This window comes from Pipra filicauda, unplaced genomic scaffold, assembly GCF_003945595.2.
Source record: "Pipra filicauda isolate LSUMZ 115617 unplaced genomic scaffold, ASM394559v2 scaffold53_size3534045_pilon, whole genome shotgun sequence".
Classification (NCBI taxonomy): Eukaryota; Metazoa; Chordata; class Aves; order Passeriformes; family Pipridae; genus Pipra; species Pipra filicauda.
Window position 1 is genome coordinate 462,072 of NW_024104687.1, and position 21,414 is coordinate 483,485.

At 40.4% G+C, this 21,414-nt stretch overlaps 1 protein-coding gene across 1 annotated transcript in view; it reads right to left on the reverse strand.

Moving 5' to 3' along the window:
- The window catches only part of RAB11FIP2 (RAB11 family interacting protein 2), a 33,955-nt gene extending 14,789 nt beyond the window's left edge, over nt 1–19,166 (reverse strand). The window contains exons 1-3 of the mRNA XM_027730467.2: nt 18,040–19,166; nt 6,619–7,061; nt 5,464–5,926 (exon numbers count right to left, since the gene is read on the reverse strand). Coding sequence (XP_027586268.1) covers nt 5,464–5,926; nt 6,619–7,061; nt 18,040–18,392 — 1,259 coding nt within the window. The 5' untranslated portion in view covers nt 18,393–19,166. The remainder of the gene's footprint in view (nt 1–5,463; nt 5,927–6,618; nt 7,062–18,039) is intronic.
- Nucleotides 19,167–21,414: the final 2,248 nt, after the last annotated feature.

Consider the following 21,414-nt stretch of genomic DNA (forward strand, 5'->3'; position numbering starts at 1 on the left):
TCAAGAAAAGCAATGCAGAAGTGCATTGCTCTTAAAATAAGACATGCTAACACTGATAGAGGAAACAAAATTCTGAAAATAGCATAATTCACCTGATGTTGTTTTTTGACCAACAGAGACATAAATATGCCAAAATGTCAGAACAGACTTTATTACTACAGCAAGCACAGTAATAAACTCGTGAGAGAAGAACATTTCCCAAAAAGGCATGTGAAAATTAGAAATAGTGAACTGTACTGTACACTGGATGATCTATTTGGCAAATAAATATACAACCATTACAACCCTGTGCTCTGATCAGGCAACTTTTGGGGGTCATTCCAATGGAGCTGTGGCCAGTAACTACATAGGATTGAACCCATTTAACAGTCAGTTCTCTTTGATGATGTTGGAGTTATTGCACTAATAACTGACCTTCAGTGTGGTTTAAGGGAACAGGTTTTACTTTACAGTTGAGTAGGGACAGGCACCTGCTAATTCAGCTCAAGCAGTGACCCAGGCAGGGGAACAGCACGATTTGGCAAAGCTTCTGTGGCTGGCTGACCATCACACACACAAAATGTGAATGTCTGTGGAAATGGAGCAGACATCAGCTGTTCTTTAAACTCAACAGGATCCAAACACACTGCTCTTACCAAGAGCCTCGTGTTTTCATGGCACCTCATTTGTTTTTTAACCAGCCTAATAATGAACTTGTCCCAGTGCAGCGACATTGCTGATTTCGAATATTCCTCCATGAGGAAGAATGAAACTCTTTGGAACAGTGCCACTGGAGAGGCAGGCAGCTCCAACAGCCACATGTGAGGAGAGCACAAGGCTGAAGAAAATAACCACATTCAGAAATGACAAAGCAGAAAGAGCTTAAGGGTTGGGTTGCTGGTTTTTTTCTTTTTGAGCTGCAAATTTTATACAACGCTCAAGCAGTAAGAGAACACAGAAAATAATATTAAGTAGTGTTTTTATAATTTATGCTCCAATTGACCAGGGACTGTTATAAATATGAGCATGGTTCATAATTGTTACAGTGAATCCCAGCAAGACACAGGTTTCTTTCTCCTCCACTATCCCATCTTCCACACTGGTTAGAATGTAACATCCTGCTGTCAGAAATTGAGATAAACTGTAATTTGTACGTAGGCACAAGCTTTATCTTCTTTTCTCTGAAGTTTAACAGAAGTCATATTTTAGAAGGGGTTTTTTAATGCTTCTCCCTATCTGTGCATACATATATATGTATATACAGACACACACTTATCTTGTTTGTATATGTGTATGTATTTTATATACATAATTATGTATATAACATTATATACAGTGTTTAGTAGAAAGCTCCCAAACACCTATCAATCCAGCTTCCCAGATCTGCAATTGGATCAGACGAGTAACAACCTGTCAGCTTTAAATATTGGCCTGTTTGTCTCCCTGTGTCCAGTGCCTAAGATCTCATTAATTACCTAAACTCTCTTTCTGTAGGTCTTGTTAATTACCCGTCTCCTGTCTCAGAGGACCTTGTTAATAACTTGTACAATCTCTCTAAAAAGGTCCTAATAACACATTAAAATTAAAGATGCTTTTCTTTTAGCACTTGTCAAGTGGTGTAAATTGAGAAATTTGCACATCAGTTTATTAGCCTGTAGTGTGGTGTCATGTATTTTCCTAAACAAAAACAATTTCAGAAAAATGATGCGCAAGGTTTGGTTGTGGCACAAAACAACCTTTGTTTTCCAGGAGGACCCTCAGTTTCTTTAACTGTGTTCAATACAAAATCCACGTGGCTTCTGACTGCAAATTAACCTCTTGAGAGCCATGACAATAGCAGTGATTGTAAGAATGAATTCAATTTAAGGCAATATTAGGTCAAAGTTTCAAAGCAGTGGATTAAGAAGTAGGAAGACAAAGCTGTCCTTGGTAAATGCTGGCCTGAAGAACACTGGACATATTGTTTGCTTAAAAATTCTTCACTGGCTGTATGATATAAAACCTCTGGAACTAACAGATTTTGTAATATTTGCTAAAATAGCATTTTTTGTTTCACTATGAGACTCCTGCATTTTTAAATTGTCAGGAAGTCAGCTCATAAATATCTGTATTACGCCTACACCCAACAATATAACCCCTCAATCTTAACACTTATGTAATACTGCAATACAATATCTATAAAAACGTTAAAAAATACTAATTTATCCACTCAGCATTTGCAGGGGGTAACAAAATATCATCCCCATTTTACAGATCTAAGTGATTTAGATCTGTCAAAGAAAAGCCAAAGAAAAAGCCTTTGCCAGGTCAGAGATTAACAGAAATCGATGGTCCATATTTTGTGATTTCCTGATAACTAGAATTACATACAAACCGAGCAGGTTTTGTTTTGCTTTTCCAAAATACTTCTTAAACCTCCTTGAAATAAAAATAATAAATAATAGTAACAAAAATAAATAATGATTTTCAAATAATCCTGAGACACCTGCTTTTAGAAAAAAATAAATCCCGTAACTGTTGCTGAACCACTTCTACATTTTCTGTATCATCAGCTGAGAAACACGTGGCAGATTTACTAATTGAAAGAATGAAGATTAGTACATCAGAGTAATTAGTGACAGAGTATGCATACACCCAGCTAGAAGGAAGGATGGGCTGGGTGAAGGGCTGTTCAGCAGCTCTGTCTGCAGCTCACCCACCCAGCACTGATGTTCTCCACAATTTCCTGCTCAGTAACGTTACCAACCACAGTTCATTAGGATGGACTTGGTCATTAGGACCGGACCCAGAGCTCCCCAAAGTCACTGCAGAGCCTCCCACCAAGTTCACAGGCACAGCCCCATCACTGCTGAGAGGTCACACCCACACCACACACAGGGACGAGTTGGTTTGGGTCAAGGTTTTTTTTTGGAGGAAGAGTTGTTGTGGTTTGTTTATTTTCTTTTTCCTTCCACTTTGCTTTATCTCCAGCCTGGTCCCACAGACTGACTGTCCTTCTGTGGTTCCAGTGTGCTCCTGGGACCCACCTTCCAGCTGAATTTCATCAGGCAGGAACCCAGCTCACAGCCCCAGGACTGTTCCATCCCTCACACCAAAGCTAAGTGGGGTTAATTGGGAGATCCAAGTGCAGAGCAAACACCTCCCCGCAGCAGAACACTGATCTGGGACACACCTTAATAACAACACACTGCCTCATTTGCTTGCAGAAATGGGATCCATCCAGAAGAGCTTAACAGCATGTTGAGTAAATAAAAACCAACTCAGTGTCTAAATTCCCTGTCCATGCTTTCTGCATACTGAATTCATTACCCAGCCTCATGTATTTTGTGCCCACAGATTCATGCAATTCTTTCTTACAGTATTACTAGTTCGAAAAAATTAAAAATGGGACTCTCTTTGACAAATCCTCCACAGATAAAAGGTAAACTCAAACTGTAAACTTATTAAATATGCACATTTTGTATTAGTTTCTACTTCAAAAGAAAATAATTGCACAAGATACATTTGAAAGAAAGTAAACTAAGTCTAAAAGGTTTGCACAGAACATAATAATGGAACACATAAAAATCAAGAGTTTCTAACTCAACTTATTGCACGCTAGATACTATTCCATAATAGCTGTCTTGTAGAAAAGGTCAAAATGTTTATTTTTTTCTTTTTGAAAATAAAATAATATCTATTTGTTTTATCAAAAGTTTATGTTTACATAAAAGTCAAGAACTAGTAAAAGAGACTCTCATACAAAGAAGGAAACAAATGACTAGAGTCCTTCTGAATGGGCACTGTGATGAGCTTTTTAATTACAAAATAAAGAAAAAGAAGTCCATCATGATTACCATTAAACATTTATATTTATCAAGATTTGCTGCATTCAAGAACTTCAAAAGATTTCACTGCTTATATCTAGCATCTGCCTGAATACAGTGTTTCATTTTAAAAAAATTAAATGCTATGTAGTTTTAATTGTTATTTAAATTATTTCTCTTTAAAGCAGCTTATTTAAACGGAAGTTTAACTTCTGACAAACCAAGCTACAACCTAACCTTCCTCTAATCCAGAGAAAGCCTTTATTAAATAACTAATATTCCAGAACTGCCTGTAAACATGTTATTGCAGACACTAGGAACTGCCTTGACTCACAGAAGACACTAAGAAGATAATTCATTGAAGTCTGTGTGAGCTTCTAACAACTGAATCTTTTCTACAGCAGTTCCAGTTCAGCCCATTTATCAAATTCACATCCACCATTAGTTTTGTTAAGAAAATTACTCTAAGGTTAAATCAGGAGTGCATGCATTCTAACCTACGAATAAAACTGAGTTCAGATACAATAAGATCACCCTGTTCTAAAATCTTAAAGAACAAGATAACAAGAAACCAGTTTTTATTTCTTTTTAAGAAACTACTCCCATGTAATTAATTAAGGAATTAATACACAGGAGAAGGAAAATTTGTTAGAACATGTTTTCCATTTAAAACAGTGATTTATTTTCCAATCTTAAGATTACAGTTTGGAGCATTTTAATTTTAAATGCATTTTCTACCAAATTTAAGTCCTTAAATAGAAATTAATCATTACCTTGAAAAAACAAGGACATTAATATACAATATACAATTAAAAAATGCAAATGAATAAAAGTTAATTATTTAACTTCTTAAACATTTATCTATTGTGAACAGTATATGTGAGGGTGTGTGGACAGAGAGACAGAGAGACAGAGAGTGTATCTTCCTCACTAGTAAACAAAGGCCAGAAAGAAATCTAACTGTGGGTTATACACTTTTTTTTCTTAAGGACACCAAGTAAAGTGTTGATAGACAAACAAAGATTAAAGTGGATTATTTAAATCAAAGTTTCTTATCAGCCCTGGGGACTTAATTCATTCTGCTCAACCCCCAAACTGCTGCCTTGTGCAAGGATTTCCATCCACAGAAAGCCAAATGAATTCAGGAGAGGTGGGTGGCCATGTGGATGTCCCCAGTTAGAAATAAAATGGTATTTAATTCTTGTACTCTAACATATAGAACCTAAATACTCTTTTTTCCCCTCACACAGTGACATCCACAGGATTTGTTTTCACTACCCACATTTTCTTTGCTCTTTTATTTATTTCATTTCATCCTTCCCTTAGATTTGAAATTTTTCCCTCTAAAAGCCTGACTTAGGGCAATGCAATAATTAGCAGTAAGTGTTCAGTGAAAGCAGAAGACTTTCAGGAAGAATCCATTCTGAAGCACAAACAAGGTCTTCCACAGATGCAAGTACCCAAGAACATTCACAGTACATATAAAATAAATAGTAATAAAACCAGTAATAAATAGTAATAAAAAGTCACTTCAAAATGAAGAAAATTATATAAAAAGTTTATAACTCTTACTCAGAAACAGACAAGCAATGATATAAAGGCATATGAAGCACAAAGATGGTGTTCCTCAACACCTCACATTTATATCACATGTTGAAGATATCAGACTGAAGCCTACCTTGAAGATGGCAACATGCTTGTGGGCTTGAAGTTCGTCACAAAGGGATTAGTTGGCTCATAATCAAAACTCTCCTGATGAGCTTCACCGGCCACCCCGGGCGATTTCAGGTCAGTGGAACTGTCTGATCCCCCATTGCTGAGTTTATCTGACCTCTTGCCATCTTTTTTTCCAGTCACTCTTTCAAAAAGACTAACTTTCTCCTTTTTCTCTTTCTTAAGTTCTTTCCTGATTTCCCCGGGTTTGGAGAACAGACTTATGTTCTGATCCCACGTTGCTGGGCTCTCCTCAAACGGGTTCTTCTGTCTTGGCAGTGTGGCGAATTTTTGGGGTAACGAAGCACTCACATTGGTAAATGGGTCATTTTGTGCTTCAAGTGCAGCTTCATCAACCGTGCTGTCAAGCTGGTTCATTTTAGAAGTATCAACACTTAATGTCCTTCTGTGTGGAGATTTTAGACTCCCTGCAAACAATCTGTCATTAGTATATTATCAACAGACACAGTATCACAGTTTATGACATGCAGAAAACCCAGTTTAGCTCAGATCTAGGAGCTCTGCAATGGAGTGTCAGTTCAAAATTCTGATGAGTAACTAAGCTATTTAAAAAAAAAATAAATTAACAGCTTGACTTTGTGGTTCAGAAATGTTTATAGATAGATACTACAGGAAATTTTTGTTTCCTGTGTGAAAACTAAGTTCTACAGAGAGGACAGCTATGACTAGTGTGCCATTCCAGAAAGAGATAGTAGTCTATTGCTGCATAATAACTTTGAACACAGCAAAGTATTTTCAGTTCTTTGTATAAATCACATTTAAAAATTGGTGATAGTTTTCAACTTTTTAATTAAACTTTTTTCTCACAAGGTGCTATTTTGCCTACAGTCCCAGAATGCAATGCTTCACTACAATATACTCTCAAATGAGAACATAAGAAAAAGAAAAGCTAAATTCTCATATATTTTCACAAAATAAGTCATTTCTTATGCGCAGAAGTAGGAATGATGAGCTACCACCAACTAAAGGAAGTAAAAAAAAATAGGTCAGCAATATTTATTTACTTTTTGGCCTTGTATTGCTTCATGAACTGAAGAAACAGATTTTGAATGCCCTAATACAGGGAACTGTGCTTGTAATGGCCATGAGTTTTACTCACCCCCTTCATCCACGGAGCCAAAGGACTCCAGCTGGCGCCTGAAGAGGTGGGAGTAGCCAACGGTGCCGGGTTTCACCTTCTCGGAGGAGACGTGCGGGCCCGTCAGATCCGACATCGAGTGAGCTGAGGACAACCTCTGAGGCCCCAAAAGGAAAGGTTTTTTTGGTTTGGTTTTCATCTGTACTTCCCCACTACACAGCTCTATGTTTGCATCAGGTATGTGAGTACTTGGGATGATTGCAGAGGATGTGTCCGAAAACGTCCCATCGTTTTTCCGACCCTTCATTTTGTCTTTTAGTTTAGCAAAAGGGGATTTGGTTTTGTCCTTCATTGACAAATCAAACATACTTGCTGTCATGTTATTCCTCATAAACTGAATATTGACCTTTATTTCTCCTCTGTCTTTAGTTCTCTTCCCTTGTCTGGACTCTAGGGGAAACCACCTTAAAGGAGAAAAAGAGCAAATTCAGTTGTGTGTTCTGGAGGTTACTCATGAAACTCTGGTTAGTGGGTTAATGCATCGGGTCAGTATAATCTGAAAGATGAAAACCCAAATCCTGTATCAAGATTCAATTATTCCTGTACTGAAAAGCTTCTTTGTTTATATTTGTTTTTGCAACAGAAAATAACTAAGCAAGTAGGGAGCTCTTTACAGTGTTCACCTGCTTTGAAAACCAACACCAACCCTGGAAGCTTACTAAACTTCATCAAAGCTAATGGGCTCACATCTGCTTGTGAAGGAGAATTTGTACCTCATATTAATGATAAATGCAGCTACATTTTATTTTGCTATTTAAAAGAACACTTGATAGTTTTCAAGTGTTCTATATTTATCAGTGATGTGTATTAATGTACATTAATATGACGTATATTAATGTGGCAACTCCCTCATCTGGTAACCTTTTCTCCTTTGGTTTTGCTCAGGTTTACACAGTAGCAAACGTTTTCCCCTCTACCCCTTCCTTCTGACCGCTGGTTAAGATTTCTGTCAACTGCATGAGCAAAGAGATGTCTGAGACCTCTGAACAGCCAACTACCACTTCAGTTCTGCAACTGCATCCCCAGGGATGCTGACAGCAACTCCAGGAGCATGAGGTGCAGAGCTGTGAGCACAGAGGTGCATCTACAGCCATCCTCTCCTTTGCAGGTCACCAGCAGGATTAACTTCAGAAATATTTCCACAGGCTTTGGAACCGTGATGTAAATCCCCACTCCTTGAAAAGAGATCAAAGGTGTGATCATCTGCTTCAAAAAGCCAAGTGTGCTTCCTTGCCAGGTCCAACTAAAGCTTTATCATTATCCAAGTGTCTTATTCATCCTCGATTGTGCTCCATTGTCCCATGGAAGCATCTGCAGAATTTTGGCTCAATCTCCCCTCCACAGCTTCACCCAAATGAATGACCCAGATGATCCCTTCTCCACAACCATCACCAACAGCCCTTCCCTATTTCAAAAGGGGCACGAGGGCATATTTCAGATCCAGCAGCTCCAAAGGAATGCTCTAAACCCACTGCCAGGAGAATTGTATGCACACAGATTAACAGAGTAGCTCATCACCATGAGGAAGTAACTCCTGAATTGGAGACCAAGAAATTAAATTGCCTATCGGCACAGATGCAAAACTGATTGCAGAGTTATTCATACATTATTCAGTCCTGTCAAATATAGAAAACAAGGTCAGGAAAGGAGAAAAATAACCCTCCATTTCCTTTCAGATTTCATAAATATTTTTAAAGGTGACAGCCGAAATAAAATTTTCAGGCAGAGATACTGTTATTTGAGTTGAGAAAATACTTCTAAAAATGACACACTAAAGAAATAACATGAGGATAGAGAGTATTAAGCCTTTTTTTGTTGCTTTGTGATGTCCACGAGATTTTAGGTTTCATACTGAACCAGAATAATTAAGATATATCAGACCTCCTCTGTCCTGGCACTGAACAACATGAATCCAGACCAGTAGACCCAGAAGTTCAAACCAGTAGGAGGATAATTAAACCTTTAGGAAGAAAGTTTTTCTTCTGTTGTGAGGTAACTTCATTTATGCATTTTAAATGAAATGCAAAACCTGAAATATGTGTCTGAAGAAGATGGATTGTTTTTCCTTTTAGTTAATAACATTTCACTTCTTTGGTAACTGATTCCAGAAACACTCTAAGTCATCTATAGACTCATTACAGAAAACACACACAACAGAACCACAAGTAAGTTTTTTTGTGCTATATAATACTGCAAAAATGGGAAGACAAGACAGCCTACTTTCTTTAAAACTCTCCTTTAAAAGAAAATCTGTTCACATTTTTTCTTAAAAAAATAAGAAAAAATACACAGCCATAATGGGCAAGCCCTTGCTCAGAGAGATGCTGTCTGTGCAGAGAAAAGCTCAAACCCAAAGTCACCCTGTAACTGAGAAAGTGCTCCCATGATTCCTTAGACAGACATTAAATATACACATAACTACAAATAAGGCTCATGAGTATTTCAAGAGACTTAATAGGCAGAGAGGACCTCACTTTTTGACATTTAAATTTAATGGCTCGGCCTACACTGTAACAAAACATTCCCTTATTCCCTCTTCCCCTCTCCTCACGGGTCTTAAACATTAATACTGTACCTCTGATCAGACTGCTGAATTTTCATATGTTCCTACTTAGGAACTACCAAAGCTTGAAACTGGTGTATGACACTTGTTAACTTGTTTTACAACAATATCAAGACACAAATTCTTAAGTTTTTGCTGTGTGGAAGAAAGTATCTTATTTTAAAAATTAATTTAACTCAATTATTGGCATTCTTATCATCAATCACCAAACACTCTGTGCCACTGCCAGTACTCACCTGCTAACAGCAATACCTCCACTTAATATTTTGAAATTCACCTCTTCTTCACCACTAAAAACAAGTTCAGCTGGGAAGACAAAGGAACTCTCCTTACCCACGGAAGACACCAGAACAGCACACGGGACTGAGCCTCGTACCTGCTGGGACCAGGTTCAACACTGCTGCTGACTCCAACAGAATTCAATCACTAACTCTTTTACTCCAGCAAAATTCCTCTGGACTTCAGTGGAATTTCTATTTGAATAACGATTGCTGGATCAGATCATTGTATAAAAGACAGATATTTAATTTTCACAGGCATTTCAAGGAGGTTTCTTTGTTACCTTGGAGAGTTTATCTTGTTTTAGTTATAATGAAGGTTCCATATGCTTCAGCTCATAACAAGACAATATGAGAAGCAGACTCGAATCATGATTTCCCTCCAATTCAAAGGCAACTAATTACTTTTTTAAACAGATGAGAACAAATGCAGGCAATGCATTTGTGTGGAGCTGCACGTGAAGGAGCAACTGAGCCTGTAAATGTTTCTTATTAGAATCTGTTTTGACAACACATGGGCGTGAGCAACAAACAGAAAAAGCAGCACTGTGTGTAACAGACAAAAGAACTGGAAAATGAAGTCCGCTGTTTGCAGATAACAACATTTCGGTCCTAAAATACCAAATTCCACTATACCACTGCCAATTTAAGAAATTGTAATGTATTATAAAAGCCAATAAAACTTGCTATTTTGGTTTTGTTTACAGTACTTTTAGCCACAGTAAATGCTCCATTTGTCAGGCTGCCACGAGCTGATTCTATAGAAAGTCTGTACAAAGTAGGAAAATAGCCAATAACACACATGAACAAAACAGGGTGGCTTTTATGAGAGCAGATGCCCTTTTATTTAATAACCAAATATTACATCCAGTCTTGCAGACAGTCTTTATTTAAACAGACCTTGTACAAAGTCTGGCAAATTTTCCCAACTTCAAAGGAAGCCCTATTGCCTTCTGAATCACATTCATACTTCTTGCTCTCACCTTCCAATGTTCTGTAGGGCAATGTCCTCCATACACCCCCTAATTTCGGATTTTTCCCTATGGCTTCCATCAGAACAACCCTTGCTTCTTTCTCTCATCTGTTTTTGAGTGCGCTGATGGGCTTTGCCTGCCTTGCACGGGGTTCTGATCATTTTTACTTTTACATAATTGCCACTCTGTATGCTGACAATTTTTGAACATGCAAAGAGATGATCAACATTCAAGGCTGAATAGGAAAAATCCTGCTGACCAGGCAGTCCTGAAAAGCTAAACTTTTAACTGAAGAAACATGGCTACTTTCTAATCATGATAAAATCCCCTGGGTTTGGCCATATCTACAATCAGGGGTGGAAAAAGCAAACTCCCTTTTTTTCTAGCAAAGACAATAACCATCTTCTGCATACCATAAAGTAAATTGTGCAGTATTAGCAGCAATGAACCCTTTACCTTACTAAAGACAGGCAGGAAGAGTGAAGGAGAAAACTGAAATAAGCTACTATAAATGAGCAAGTTACAAAATTCTGGCCTGCCTATTCCATTTAAATAGCTAGTGATCTACAAATGTACTGACATTTCCAACACATTTTCTTCAACTGGTTTTTTGCCTCCCCCTTTTTAATTTAATTTGTCCCCCAAATCTGCCATGGAATTTGACAGTTCCAAGTCACATCCCTCTCTTTCCTTTGAAGAAGCATCACTCAGCCTATTCTACTCACCATGTAACAGGGACCAGCACAGGCTGACAGTGTGGGTAAGAAAAACAGTAACAGCATGGGTAAGAAAAACCACTACATAATTTCAATTACATTTTAATTATATAGTTTAACTGCCTCCAAAATCACTGGGTAACTTGTCTACCAATTCCAACAGGAATCATAAGTCTTCCAGCCAGAACATTCAACCTGTGCATGACAGATGATCTCCTGACTCCGTCTTCTTGCCAGTACCAAAGCTGGAAAGTATTGAAGGAATTTTCTCACTCATTTCCCTGCTTCTCAAATACACTGCTCTGCCTTCACTCCACTCAATAATTATCTATTGAGCTGATGTAGTTTTGTTTTGCTGGAAGCATTAGTTTGCACCCAAAAATTTTGCAAAGTCTTTATTTTAATTCACAAATTATTGAAGGAGTATTTCAAAAAGCCCCATAATCGTCACAGCATCTGCAAGGCTTCTAACCTTGATTTTACACATCAGCATCCTGACCTAAACACCTTTCATCTGCTACACAGGAATGAGGGGAATTTTCTATAGCAGCAAATACTTCTAAACCTATAGAAGATCATCAGAATGCCAGTGACAGAACGTGTCCATTACCGTCACAGGCAAGAAGTACTTCTCCATCTCAGATGACTACTATCAACCCAGGCACACTGAAGAAACTTGCTTCAGAAAACCCCACTAACACAAATGTCCACAGCTAATTGATAAAAAAAAACCAGCACCCACAGCCCACAACTGACATTTTCATTAGCAGCATATGCACTTTGAAAAATGCAGAAGTATGTTTTGTGATAAATCATTCTGATACCACACTGAGAGACAGCCCCAAAAGTCAGCAAGTAGGAAAATTAAGGCAAGGGGCTGAGCACAGACATTGTGCATGAGGGGAAATTAAGAAGAAAACAGATTATTTATTAAAATAAGTGATGACACTCACAAAGATGAATACTATTACTTTCTGGAAGCCAAGTGAAACGACATATTCAAAGTAAGAGTTTAAAATAAATATTACAGAGTGACATTGTAACACCACAAAACATATGGGAACTGACAGACATCACAACACCCTCACTATGGAGTCAGCCAACATCGACTGCAATCACAGTAATGAAAGTGGTCTTAGTTTACTTCTGATTTTGGCTAAAGGCTACATGCGAATATTTTTATTTTAGAAACAAAATAACCGCAGGTATGAGAGTTAAGGCCAGTTATTTCAGTGTGTGTGTGCACAGACAATGGGGAAGCATTTCCATCCAGATGGCACTTAGACTCTGACTCAGAACTATGACTTACTCAGAGGATGTGCATGCATTTGTTGTCAAAATGTAAATGCTGGGAATATTACCAGATAATTTGAAAATATCACTATAATTCCATAAAGCTACAACTGGGCAGAAGTTTTTCTTTTCTCCCATAACCATTTTCTCTTCTGTTCCTCACTACTAACCTTCCTTCATTTTTTTTTACATTTACTGACTGGTGCCACAAAACTACTCATATGGAATCTCCAGGCTCCTCTTTATTTCTGTGCCTTTAACAAATTTCTCAGTCACTACTTTTCCCACTTTTGACTCGAGTGGAACAAGATTCTTCTCTTGCTTCAACCACAACATTTTGACTTTTTCTGTTACAGCCTGCTAATTCCACTGCTACTGAGATTTATCACTTAAAATGCATTTTTCTGGTTTTACCTAAATTTAAGACTAAAAATTAGTACATAATAGTATGCTATATTTTGTAGAAATATTATTAACATACTAACAATTTACCAGTTGTTTGCTTGTTCATAATTCAAGCTGTATTTGAAGCCACCTACTCCAGTGCCTCCTCTTGCCTATGCTGCCACAGTTGAGAGAGAGGACAGAGAAGAGGCAGCTGAAGATGGAACCTGTTCATATCCAAGCAGGAGGCTGCCAGGAAAGAATTCACATTAATCTGGAGGAAGACGCACAGTTTGGATATCTTTCAGGAAGCTCAGCAGCACTGAGGAGTAAGTGCCTATAACACAGGGCAGTGACTGTGGTCAGTCCTTAGTTCTTTCTATTTGCTTGCTGAGAAGCTGGTTCTGACTATTTTTTATGATCAATGTAAGTAGAGAAGTCTCTTAGATGAGGCCAAGATTCCTTCACTGTGCTCAAATAAGCATTGTTTTTAACAAGAGTGCTGCAATTTGTGAGTGTGTGTGTAGGGGGGTGTTGTTGAGGTATTACAGACGCCGGGGAGAAGAGGAATTAAATCACAAATAAAAGATGTCTCCTCCGACATTTCCATAAGAAATAGTAACTCTGTATCTCCTGCCTCCTCAAATTTATAACATTCCAGACAAGAGCTGCATCTTAAATCAGCTGAACATACAATAAAATTAGCTGTCCAGGAAAGCTAATAAAGGAATGGACAATAAACAGAGTGGAATTAGTAACAAGGATGAAGCAAAAGCTGATGAAATAAGTAACATCATGGTGAAAGCTAACAGAAATTTGTTCTTCTCTTGCTGTGTTCTCTTAGCCCGCAGGTGAAAAAAACCTAAGCACGGCCATTATGAAAAACGACTGGAAAATACTTCAATAAATTAAGACATGTCAGTAAATGAGTATTTTTTTATTCCATGGTAATTCAAAAATTTGTTTTGATGCTGTGCAGTCATTATCAGCAGCATTAAGGCAACTATGAATTATAACTGAACTGAAATTACTACAAAAAAGCACACATGCTTTAAAACAGCACATTTGTTGCTCATAATTTACATTTCAAATGCAAGAGTAGAAGAGGTATATTTATTTTGCAAGAGCAGACCACAAAACCTGTCATGTATTTCTCAGGATGAATTAAAAAACTCACACGACGCCACTGCAAGAAATAAAAGTCACGTCAGAAATGTAACATTTGAAAACTTATGCTAAACACGCTTCCAGTCAAGCAGTATCTCCCAAGCTTTCTGAACTGCTGACAAACCTCACTAAAATCTCTCCACATCTGCAGCCTAGTTTTCAGCTCTGAGAAAAGAGCAGAAGTGGGAAGTCCCTGTCCATTTCCAATTACCAACTCACAAACGTGCACAGGGTGATGGGCATCTCCGCACTGAGACGGCAAGAACACGACCTGGGATCCTGCAGATGCTTTGGATGAAGCCTCTGGAACAGACCTAGTCAGGGCCCATCTGAGCCGCATCTGGATCTCACTGTTCCAGGAATACTTATTTTTAATACTTCCCAAAATCACCAGTTTCAGCAGGAAAAGGACACTGCACCACTGCACCGAGGTGCACACAAAACTTTCACTAGGAGCTGTAGTAAATAGAGGGCTTTGTTTCATTAGCTCTTGAGCCAGAGCAAGTTTATTAGAACACAAGATGTGCAAATCCTATCATGAGGCCTCTGCCTGAAAACTTTAATGCAGCGAGTATGTTTCTTAAGATGTGACGAATAACAAAAAAAAGCTATACAGGCAAAAAAAAGGATTATTTTTCCCTAACATAATGTTCCCAAATCCGCAGTGACTTTTGAAATTTATTTCTTCCAAATTATAAAATATTAAATCAAAAAAATATACAAAAAGCCAAATGTCACACACCCCGTGGTCTTCCTAGGAATTCAAAATCAGCTGGTAGCCTTCACTTCTCATACCTCCTTACTAAAAAAGCACTAGGGAATTGCTGACAGGGTTCAGCATTGTGCAGAATATTAAATATCTTTTTTGCAATACCCTGGTGACTCTTGAGTCTGTCTCCTACAGCACCATATGTACAGCTGTGTTGGAAAGAGGAAGCTATTAAATATATTAAAAAGTAGAAATATTACCAATAGACACTTCATCAAATAACTGGATCTCATTCATCCCCAAACAAAGCAAGAAATGTTAAGGTTACATCAACATAAGAAAATAACTCTGGATTTAATAACAGCACAAGCCTGTTGAACATATTTGAAAGTAAAAACATTGCTTAATAAAACAGATTAGTGTTTCTGAAACAATGAATATAGCTTTCAACCCTCAGAAAACTTTGGTTACAAAGGCTCTGGACTTGGTCGGGAAAGGCACTGGGTGTCTCAGTTCCCACACCACAGTCACAGCTAGAAGGCCTTCAGGTCCAAATATATTACCCTCAGTTTACTGCCAACACAGGACTAGAAATATTTTGTATCAAAAAGGATTTAATAAAAGGAAAACAAAAAAAGAGTGCTTTGTTGGAGATCACATTTGCAAATATATTCTCGTAAGTTTGCCCTCCTGCACACACGTCCCAACCCCGCACCCACATGTCCACGTAACGCTCAGAGGGGACAGCAACAGCGCGAGCACACAGCCGTGAAAACTTCCAAAACGTCCATGCACCTCAGCGCTCAGAGTTATTTTTTTTTTTCAAAAGTGAGTTTCAGAAAGGACATTCTTGAGGTTTCTAAGCACCTAAAGACACCAACGGGAAAACTGGACTTTCAGTGGCTCCTTCCTCATAAGAATTTAAATCGGCGCTAAGCGAGTACACGCTGCCAAAACCCCCACCAGCCACACTTTTACACTTACATAAGACTTTTACAAGTACGGCTGTTCGGCTCTAGAAGCCTAACACCCATCAACTTTTAATAAGATTTGCAATCTTAAATGCCCAAGTAACTCCTGAAGAAAGGACTCAGGCTGTTTGTAAAAGTCCCCCCCCAGCCCCACACTGCACAGTCCAGCTCGAGGAACGTGCGGGTGTCCCGGGGAGCCCTGGGGATCCCAGCTCTGGGAGAACTGCTGCACCTCCCCATAGCAGGAGCTCCTCTCTCACACTTAGAGAAAGGAATGAAAAAATAAAGAACACCTAGGAAGCCCTGCATAACTTCATATATGAGTAGTGCAGAGATCTGAATGTTTTGTTTAACTATCACAAGGACTATGTTAATGACCCCACTCAAAAATTTCTGGAATAATTTTGCAAGTCTCCAATACTATTTTTGCCAAAATTGGTGCAAGAGCCTATGGTTCTTTTTCTAGGTTTTGTTACTCACAGTAACACATGAATAATTACATATTTCCCTCCAATTTCTGAATATATATTTCTACCTATATTTATAGCCTTTACATTTAGTAGCATTCCTTCCTCATTCATTCCCCTTTTTTTCTGTAGAGCATCTAGGTGTTGCAACTAAGGCAGTCACCTACTGACTTGCAAGATAATTACAACTAATGACTAAAGAATTTTTAAGATGCATGTCTAAAGAGCACTGAAACTTCTTGAATCAAGTATAAATAGAAATTAAGACCCTAAGGCTACAGGCATTACCACGTATTGCATCAAGATAACTGGTTTGTCCCTAAAGTGATAAGCAATTAAAAAGCATAATACTCCAGACAATGAAGTCACAAGATATTCAGCATGGGCCTCTTCTTTCCTATTATATGGTTTGTTAACATCCTGTTTTGCTAAATATGTAGTTTACAAATGCAAACAAACAAACACCAGGGCAAAGACAGCTTTGACTTGTCTTTGGTGCTCCTTCAACCTCAGCCACTGCACAGAAGCAGGACCAGGGTTTGAGGTGGTCTCTGCAGAAACAGTTGTCTGATGAACAAGACCTGGCTGGCGTTGCTGCATGGATTTCCACCTTTCCATCCTCCTGTGAGTTCACACCCCAGCACAGTCAGTGACAGAAAAGTGATGCCAATCTTTTAGTCACTTTGATGCCAAGTCCAGCACCTCACCGCAGACCCACCACCATTATGAATACCAGGCTTTAACAGCTGAGATTTTTCTACAGAGCCTTTCTGTTCTACTGAAGATACACTGGAGGAGGAAAACCATCTGGAGCAGGAAGTTCTTAACCCCTGCAGAAAGATCTGTCAGTGTTCGTACACCGCTGCCTACACAGACCTCACCTGGAGGTCTCCACGTGTTCCCAGACAACTTCTGTGGGACAAGCACAACTAAAACAAACCCAAACCGTGCAGTCCCAGCCATGCCTGCAGGACACTCATACCTACAGTTTATTCCCATAGACTTTGGAGGATAAATTACACAGGTACCAGACATCTTTGTGCGACTACGTCCTTACTAGGAATTATAACAACTTTCCTATTTAGTTGAAAAACCTAGAGAATTAGATAAGTTTACAGTTCAGCTTAACTGCTATGATGCTTTTTTTTTAATTTTTTTTTTTTTTGCATTCCAGTGTCTGAATTTGCTGGCAAGCAGCAATTTCATTTGACAAAGGTTTATGTAGGTAGTGATGGAAGCTACAGCAACAGCTGACATTTCTCTTCAGTCTTCTCTGTTGAGGCCTGCTGTACAGTGCAGCCTGCACGATCACGGCCTAAGATTAATCAGGATCAGCAAAGCACTGTGCTGTTGTGGTAAGCCTTCATTAAGTCACAGTTCATTGACCACTAAAACATAAATATAAAATATTTATAAAGACGCTTGGTTGCAGCAACTGAAAGAAAACAATTTTAAAGAGAACAACACAAGGCTTTGAGGACATCTGAGTCTCATGCATGGCGCAGACTGAGATAGGAGTTGAATGGGGATATGGCCCTGTGCAGAATATAAAGAAAAATCCTTAGAAAAACAGACTGTGATGAGTTCATGTTACACACAAGAATTTGTCAAAAAAGTTAATGTTACTGACACTCCCTCCCTGTACAGGGTAACCACTGTGATTACAGTAAACTTCTCTGGAAGAGGTCAGGCCATAATGACATAACTGTGTACGTTAAGGGGTTTGACCACAGCATTTCACAGAGAACTGTTCTGATTTAATTTCAAAGTACGCTGATGGTCAGGCTATTTCCCACCCTCCCCAAGTGCAACCGTACAAGGCATACAAATTACAGTGAAAGAAAGCCAACCATCACTTACTCTGTTTTCCGCCTTTGCTTGTCTTCAAATATATCATTCAGGCTTATGGCCACCTGTCCCAAAAACCTGTCCAGCCCCACCAGCGACCTGTGCATGACAATCAGGTACAGGATGTATTTTTCTGGATTCTCCTGCATGAGTAATCCAGGGAGCTCGAAGGAGGCCTCTTCCTTCCAGACGGGGTCCAGGGTCTTCTCTGCCACCGAGGTGGAGTACTTCTCCTTGCCCAGCTGGATGATGGTGTAGGCATCGTTGCTGCCATTTTTACCTTTGGGCTTCAGACCTTTGGCTTGAAGGACCGTAACTTGCACGTGAGTTGGGAACCACTTCTGGGCTTGCTCTGCCAGCATCATCGCTGAAGATCGCAGCAGCAGCAACAAACAGAGCCCGTCAGCCCCGGAGCGGCCGCCTAAGGGCACTTACGGCGGGGACACCTGTCAGGGGCTCTGCCGGCGCTCCCCTAGCGCTGCTGGCCGCGGGTGTCCCTGCCCAGCCCGCGGGTCCCCCCCTTGCCCCGCAGCCCCCCCCGCGGCTCCATGGCCGGGGTTCCCCCGCAGCCGCTCCGGGCCCGCCCGCGGCCTCGCCCTGCCCGCCTCTGCCGCTGCCTCTGCCGCCGGCCCGGCCCCGCAGACCCCAGGGCATCCCCCGGGCGCGGCCGCTCCGCCGCGGGGCCGGCGGCCGCTGTCCCTGCCCGTCGCGGCTCGGGGCCGGCGGGGGGCTCGCTGCCGGGCTGCCCTCCCTCCCGTCCGTCCCTCTGTCCCTCCGTCCGTCCGTCCGTCCGTCCGTCCGCGCTCAGCCGCTCGCCGCGCTGCCCCCCCGCCGCCGCCCGGCCTGCCGGGCCGGCTCCGCCGCTTCCGCCTTCCCCATGCTGCGGGCGGCGGTCAGAGGGCAGAGGGCAGGGTTCGCCCCCTCCTCCGCTTCCCTCCCCTCCTGCCCCTCCCCGCCGCGCCCCGGGCACCCAGCACCGAGCACCGCCCGCGGGCAGGGCCGGGCCGGGCTCCCCCGGCCGGAGGCAGCGCTGGGCTCCCGGGGCCCCTCCCGGCTCACAGCCCCGGCCCGGTAATTAATGCATCGCTATTTTTGTTTCTGGAGCGGGCAGAGAGCCCTGCAGGAGCTGCCGAGGGGAGGGAGCCTGAATGAAGACATCTACTTTTGTTATTATTTAATAGCAGCGGCTCGGGGGCGGCCACGGACCGGGGGTTTTGGTGAGCCCATCCTGCTGCCAGCCGCTCCGGGATGTCTGCATTTTCCATCCCGTCCACCCACCCTGGCAATTCTCATGGATTTCAACGAGAAAGTGAAAATAATAAAATACGAAAATATGTCAATGAAGATTAATATAAAATATATTCATGAAGATTAATATAAAATACAATAATATATTAATGAATATTAATATAAAATACAATAATAAAAGATAAAAAATGCAATAATAAAATATTAAAAATACAGCAATAAAAGGTAAAAAAAATACAATAAAAGATGTTTTGAGAACACATAATATTGTTGATGGAGAGGATGGAGACTTGTGTGTTTACATGCACACCTGAAAGTGGAGTCACTGGTATTAACTTTGTTTCTAAAAAAAAAAAAAAAAAAAAAAAAAAAAGGAGAGCATTAGGGTTGCAAGGCTGTGTATCCCACCCCTGCAAACCATAACAAGCAGGGAAACCAGCAGCCAAGTCAGATAATACTTCATCTGCCACCCCTCGCTCATGAGTCCCCAGTCCGCAGCTCACAGGTTAGCGAGCAACGAAAAGCTTGGGAGACCACCTTGTACTGCTGAGACCTACAGGAAATTAAAAAGTTAAAGCTGAAGGCCATTAGAGAAAGTAAAGTATGATGCTGCCCACAATTCTTAATACTGAGCGAGTTATTGTGCAGGGTCAGAACAGGCAGGGGATCACCAGTCAACACACAGTCATCAGCCTGGGTCCCAGCTCACGTTACCTCTGTGCACAATTTCAATAACAGCTTCATTGGCCCTTGGATTTTGGCTGGGAATGACAGCTGTGCACGCTGGGACACCTGAGACAGTGCTGGCAATTTTTTTCCGTGTTGTATGTGATTTTTGTTGATATTGGAAAATAGATGGTCCAGTTGCAAATAGTAACTTCAGAACGTGTCTTGGGACCGTATTTAGACAAAAACATGTAAATGGGTTATCGGGGGTAGTAATTTCTGAAAGAGTTATAAATGCTATGGTTATCTGCCTTGGTTTGTAATGCTAATGGCCAATTAGGGCAGCACATCAGTTCCCTGGGATAAATCACCATCCTCCTCACCTGAAAATCCCTTCCCCTACTCTGCAGCTGCCACTCTCCCACGTCCTCAGGTATCTTTCCCAAATGTTTCACTGCCAAGCTTCCAGGGTGAGCTGCTGTGCTTGGGAAAAGAGCAGCAGCATTTCAGGGTGGAAGAGCCAGAAGGGATTATGGTGACAGTGCTCTGCAGGAAACTTAGGCCATGGGGGAAAGCCACGGGGTTCTTGTTGGAAACCAGAGAGACATAAGTACATCAGAATATTTCTTAAGTGAATTTTACCACATACAAGTTCTGTTTTAATACAACATTCTTCATTGCACTAAATAGAAACCAAGCATGATGCACTCAACAAATCAAAACAAGAAATGAATTTTAGGTAGGCAGAATGTATTTCTTTAATCAGAAATTTAAGTCAAACATCATGTCTTGCATGCTGTGTCTTAGGAAAATTTTATGAGATTTTATAACAGGCAGGATTTGTGCTTTATTAGTGTTCTCTAATTTCATACAATTGTCTTCTTCCTAAACAGCAGCTGACTGCAAAACATATGCAGGCAGCTGAAGAGGGGAAGGTGGAAGAACTTTTGCACCTCTGCAGACAATATATCAATACAATACCCAATCTTCCTTTTCTGCTTTCAAAAATAAACAGATTAATAGTTCTCTACTCCTTGTGCGCAATCTGCCATGTGAGAAGAGGAATGTGGAGCCTTTCTCATGTCTCTCCTCCCTGCTCAGGTGGTGGAGCAGGCATTGGGGAAATGCCCTTTCAACTCCTCCACCATTCTGCTTCATAAAAAATTCTGCTCAAAGGTGCACCAGATATATTTTATTCCCTCTTATACCCCTCCAGGGTCAAGCTGTAAGCTGGCCTTTTGGTTTTGTCCTCTTTGGAATAGAGTAATTGTCATCTTCTGGAATGAAACATGCAATATAAATGACAAAATATCTCAGAGAAATAATGATATCTCCAGCAACACAGTGTCCCCTGGCACTATGTTAGAGCATTAATCCAGAAATGACTCAGACTCCCATTCACTAAGCCACCACTACTGCTCAGTGCCTGCATGCACTGTAGGTTTTGCTCATCACTGTCCATGATTTAGGGAA